The sequence below is a fragment of the Doryrhamphus excisus genome, chromosome 19 (assembly GCF_030265055.1).
Source record: "Doryrhamphus excisus isolate RoL2022-K1 chromosome 19, RoL_Dexc_1.0, whole genome shotgun sequence".
Taxonomy (NCBI): domain Eukaryota; kingdom Metazoa; phylum Chordata; class Actinopteri; order Syngnathiformes; family Syngnathidae; genus Doryrhamphus; species Doryrhamphus excisus.
The window spans coordinates 5,157,776-5,163,784 of NC_080484.1; the positions used below are offsets into that span (position 1 = coordinate 5,157,776).

At 39.6% G+C, this 6,009-nt stretch overlaps 2 protein-coding genes across 2 annotated transcripts; both read right to left on the reverse strand.

Annotated features, from left to right (window-relative positions):
- Positions 1-622: 622 nt before the first annotated feature.
- Positions 623-1,288, reverse strand: LOC131106997 (histone H4). The gene has a single exon (XM_058056607.1). The coding sequence runs from the start codon at positions 1,258-1,260 to the stop codon at positions 949-951; it is 312 nt and encodes a 103-aa protein (XP_057912590.1). The 5' UTR covers positions 1,261-1,288; the 3' UTR covers positions 623-948.
- A 1,517-nt stretch (positions 1,289-2,805) lies between these two features.
- Positions 2,806-3,265, reverse strand: LOC131106987 (histone H2A-like). Its single transcript, XM_058056597.1, has one exon. The coding sequence runs from the start codon at positions 3,234-3,236 to the stop codon at positions 2,853-2,855; it is 384 nt and encodes a 127-aa protein (XP_057912580.1). The 5' UTR covers positions 3,237-3,265; the 3' UTR covers positions 2,806-2,852.
- Positions 3,266-6,009: the final 2,744 nt, after the last annotated feature.

The window sequence follows — 6,009 nt, forward strand, 5'->3', positions numbered from 1 at the left end:
TGGCTAAGAGCCATGAAGGCCAGATATTTTAAAATGTGTATCTGTGAGAGCCATATACATTTTGAATGCAATAAAATGTGTGCATTTTTATGTAAGACCAACAGTTTTAGATATAATGGGCTCTAATTATGTAGACCAGACACACTACCCCACCCACGCCAATGGGGTGTGGCCAGCATACAGTCGTGAGCAGCTGCAGCGTCTAATAATAAATCAAATACTTGCTGCCATTAATGCAACTTCTGCTGCTGCATAGTTTTGAACCATATTCACTACACGTATTTCATTCTTTTGGCCATCTTCACCAGAAGGCTTGGTTCTGCAGCTTTAGCTATTTGACTAAAGGAGGAAAGTTTACATTTACATGTTTTTTTGACATCTCAATGACCGAGGTAGACTACAGCATTACCCAGTAATAGTTTTGGTGTTTGACCTGGAAAATATCATCAGGAAAGATGGATATGATTGGCCGTATTGCAGCAGAATATAGATGGACGAATTAAAATACATAAGAAAGTTGTTGATTTTGAATATTATTTTCAACAGTCATTTCGGTGATGGTTTACTTTAAAATGTTAGCAAAAATACATTTTTATTGTGGTAAGAAATGCTTGAGAGCCAGATACAGTCATCAAAAGAGCCCTACCTGCCTCCCGAGCCATGGGTTCCCTACCTCTGCTATAGATGATCTGTTGGGGTACCACACACACCATGTATACATATCTTATAATCCAATTTTATACTAACTTTAGACCTCGACTACATAAGTGTATATATTGCTTACGATTGAAGAACTATATTCATTGCACTATTTCACAATACTAACCGGACAGTACGTATAGCATTTAGTACACAAGTAAGCCTTATAGTTGAGTTTTAGAATGTAAGCTCTTAGAAGGAGTGTGTGGCCCTAAAAAGGACCTTTTTGTTGTTTGATGTATGAAGTGTTTAGCCGCCAAAGCCGTACAGAGTACGGCCTTGCCTCTTGAGAGCGTAGACTACATCCATGGCGGTGACAGTCTTCCTCTTGGCATGCTCGGTGTATGTGACGGCATCACGGATGACGTTCTCCAGGAACACCTTCAGCACACCGCGAGTCTCCTCGTAGATCAACCCGGAGATACGCTTGACTCCACCGCGGCGAGCCAGGCGGCGAATGGCGGGCTTGGTGATGCCCTGGATGTTGTCGCGGAGAACTTTACGGTGACGCTTGGCGCCTCCTTTTCCCAAGCCTTTACCTCCCTTGCCTCTTCCAGACATTTTCTACTTTGATAATAAGTCAGCAGACCTTAAAGCAGACTGATGCCGTTGTAGTGGGTGTCTTCTGAATTTGTAACACAGCTGCGGACGTGAGAGAGGACATGTGACGTCATAGATTCTGTGATTGCATTCAATAACCAGGGGCGGAGATTCCACCTCCTTTTATCATTTTTATGTATTTCAATTGATAAATTGTAGTTGAGTTTGTGAATGTAATGTTATTTTATTACGTTATTTTGCGATTGCAAGACACTGGGTGGCTTTGTTTGTTGCTCCATAGGAATACATGAACATAATAACTGTTGGTTATTATTCCAATAGTGTATGAATGGTAGAAAATTCAACTCTATGATACACTTAAATAGCTCCGTTGTGTAAGTTGCTAACCCGCTATGGTAGCACGTATACTGTAGCTGTATGTTTATTGTTCAGCCTTTTTGCTGGTGAATTGAATGTAATTAGATGCATTTTAATATGTCCAACTCTTAGGGTCAACCTTTCAAAAGATTCTCTAGACATTCATGGGCCAGATCAGCCTTAATGGGGTGCCAGTTGAATATTCCTGCTATAGTGCTTACATTTACAAGATGTTGATCATTATGTTTTTATGTGTTATCCTTCCCATCCATTCTTTTTCTATGCCGCTTATCCTCAGGGTCTGCTGGAGCCTATCCCAGTTGACTTGAGGCCAGAGGCGGGATGCACTGTTCGCCAGCCAATGGCAAGACAAAAACAGGATCACGCTGACATTGTTGATTGTAATGACTGGTACGACTACAAGTGTGTTACATGAAGAATATAATGAACACAACAACATTGAATGTCTTAAAGCAATGTTTTTTGCAGTACAGTGCCATTATTGATGTAACAATTTAAGCATGGATTACACTCTTGCAAGCCATTTTTTGTCATTATGTGTCTGCCACTGCTGCTCCACTAAGAGTGCTAAGCCTACATTAAAATGCTGAAACTTCCCTGGGCTTTTTGATGGTCAAAAACAAATTCAATGACTACTCTGTTGACTTTTAAAACAGATGCATTTAAAACAGATATAACATACTCATGGCTAAATCTGCAATATCTGATTAACCTCCATATGCAATATACTAAGTTCTATGTGAAGTATTTCCACAATGCCTCATATTAACTCACTAGCAAGATCTCAGTGTATAGACTGGTCATATATTTCATCTTGTTTCATATTATCTACATACTATATTGTATACAAGTCTGGGAAAAACAGTTTATCTTGTTAATACTTGAGTTGTTTATATTGTTTATTTTTATATATTGTGTATTTTTGTACTTTACATACTTTGCAACACTTTGCTGATTTAATCAGGTGTACTGTATTATTTAACAGTTCTGTACATCCGGTTAGACTATTGCTACTTCTTTTGAATAATAATATCAGACTTATGCTGGCAAAGGAATAAGGGTAGTGCCAACTAAAATAACAGCTTTACAAGACATTAGCTTATATACCATTGATCACATTAATTCATAGCAGCCAGTGCAAAAGAATTCTTGCCCATGAGAGAAGTGGGTGGCTCTTAAAAGAGCCGTTTTGGTGGTGGACTCAGGAATCCATCTTACTTCTTGGCAGGCTTCTCGGTCTTCTTAGGCAGAAGAACAGCCTGAATGTTGGGCAGGACACCACCCTGAGCGATGGTGACGCCACCGAGGAGTTTGTTCAACTCCTCGTCGTTGCGGACAGCCAACTGCAGATGGCGGGGGATGATCCTGGTCTTCTTGTTGTCACGCGCTGCGTTTCCAGCCAACTCCAGGATCTCAGCTGTCAGGTATTCGAGCACTGCAGCCAGGTAGACGGGAGCGCCGGCACCGATACGCTCGCCATAGTTACCCTTACGCAGCAGCCTGTGGACACGACCCACGGGGAACTGCAACCCAGCACGGGAAGACCTGGTCTTGGCCTTTGCTCTGGCCTTGCCGCCGGTTTTGCCTCGTCCAGACATGTTGAGTATGAGCGTTTGTTTCTGGTAGTAACAAATGCAATGCCATGAGTCGGCAGGAGCAGTGCATTTATACACAAGGGCTGTTGTCTGATTGGCTCGCTGAGGCGGGGAAACTGTTACCCAATCAGAAAACAGTAGTCTTTTTCAACTGGTCTGTGAACTGATTTGAATTTAAAATGCGCGCATTGCGTATTATACGTCATCATATAACTATAATGTAACACTATTTTTGTTTGTTTCTTTCAGCTTTTTCTGATCTCTTGATCCGCATAATGATTTTGGCTCGAGCACTTTATATTCTGGATGCCCTTCCTGACGAATACTAATGATGCTTACTAGTGGAGATTCGAAACCGTGGCTTTTGCTCCGACGTCCAGAACGCTTATAAATATGTATATTCATTATTATTAAACACAGAGAATGTAAATAACATGATGTAGTGACATTTTAATATAATGTGTGTTATGTCTACGATTGAATTGAGCTTCAGTTGGTTTATTTTGCATCACATACAGTGAAACTAACGGTTAAATTAAAATGTATAAACTAAACGTATTTAAATAATTGTTCAGTACACATCTATATCACCACTTATACCGAGGTGTATAACATTTCATTTGAATGTTGATAGTCTGCATTCTACTATTGGCTTTGAGGTTATTGCTGCTTGTGAAGCCTAGCACATTAGAGCAGCAGTTAAAATGTTGATTTTTCAACGTGTTGTATGCAACGTTTTTTTTATGAAGATGCTGTGATTTTGATTGAAAGGCAAGAATGAAAGCTTTGCATATTTGCCTTCTGCATTGTAATGAAAGCTGGCGTGAATTAAGTTGTCCCCATTCTTTTATAAGGTTTCACATACAGACAGAATAAAATAGTTATAGAATTATCTTTAGTGAAAGTATGATGGCTCAATGTCAATGTGAGCGAAAAGTTTAACTGTGTACCATTTGTTTTCCCTTCCAATGTATGCGCTGCATGTTCCTTTAGCACCCTCTGCTGGAGGAACAGTACAGTTACTGGGGAATTGCAGCTTTAGTTGGAAAAGTGGTGGCTCTGAAAAGAGCCGTTGTGGTCGAGGGAACTGAAGTTTAAGCTCTCTCTCCGCGGATACGACGGGCCAGCTGGATGTCTTTGGGCATGATGGTGACTCTCTTGGCGTGGATGGCACACAAGTTGGTGTCCTCAAAGAGACCCACCAGGTAAGCCTCGCTGGACTCCTGCAGAGCCATGACGGCTGAGCTCTGGAAGCGCAGGTCGGTCTTGAAATCCTGAGCGATCTCTCTGACCAGGCGCTGGAAAGGAAGCTTACGGATGAGCAGCTCAGTGGACTTCTGGTAGCGACGGATCTCCCTGAGGGCCACGGTACCGGGCCTGTAGCGATGAGGCTTCTTGACGCCGCCGGTGGCAGGGGCGCTCTTACGGGCAGCCTTGGTTGCCAGCTGCTTCCTGGGGGCTTTGCCTCCTGTAGACTTACGTGCCGTCTGCTTGGTTCTTGCCATTGCGACTCTACAAGCTAATGCTAGTATATCCGAAACATGCGGTGTTTGCTGCGGTTTATATTCAGACACAACAGTTCTGATTGGTCAATAGAAGGCGCTGCGCGCGCAGTTTCTGCTCAGCTATTGGAGGAGAAGAATATGAATCGAGCCAATCAGGAACAACGGCGGGTTCTGACCGGTCCTACTCACCCCAGCTAACTGCTGGTGTTACAACCAGTGTTTTTTCTTCGTTTTTTCTTCTTCTTCTTATTAATTTACTGGTCGTCTGTGCCCTTTGTATCTCCCACAGGTTAGTCTTGGTATTACGTCTTTTTTTTCCATTTTTTCTATTTGTATGACTGTTGTGGTCCCATAATAGTAATGTATAATTCCAATTACAATAGTGATAATAATATATATATATATATATATATATATATATATATATATATATATATATATATATATATATATATATATATATATATATATATATATATATATATATATATATATATATATATATATATATATATATATATATATATATATATATATATATATATATATATACGTGTGTATATATATATATATATACGTGTGTATATATATACGTGTATATATATATACGTGTATATATATATATACGTGTATATATATATACGTGTATATATATATATATATATATATATATATATATATATATATATATATATATATATATATATATATATATATATATATATATATATATATATATATATATATATATATACACACACTGTATACTGCACCAGTAATCCTCCAACACAATGACCCCAATCCCTAAAATCTGTCAATTGGGGAGCTAATGCCTCAATTTAGAGGTTTTGCTGAAGTGATATCAAGAAGTGTTGTTTTATGTCACTTGCCTCGCCTGTAGTGTCTATAGATCCACAATAAGAGCTATCAATAGCTGATAGTATTGATATGTGGGAGTAGAGGATAGGCTAGCCTTGCAATGGGAACAATAATTGTTTTAAACATGTAGTGCCAGTAAATAGTTGCCACACCACAGAAAAACACACACAAAACACAGAATTGCATCTTGTTTGCATTGTTTCCTTCCAGTCCCAATGCTCCCAGCCCAAATAAATTCCCCTGAATTATGACATCATCCTCAAATCTCATCCACGGTGATTAAATGTTATCAAATCTGACCGATTCGTGGCGGAGTTTGAGCTAGTAATCCCAATCATTCACTGCGGTTTTCATGTGAATGACTCCGCTAGTAAAACAATCACTGAATCAAA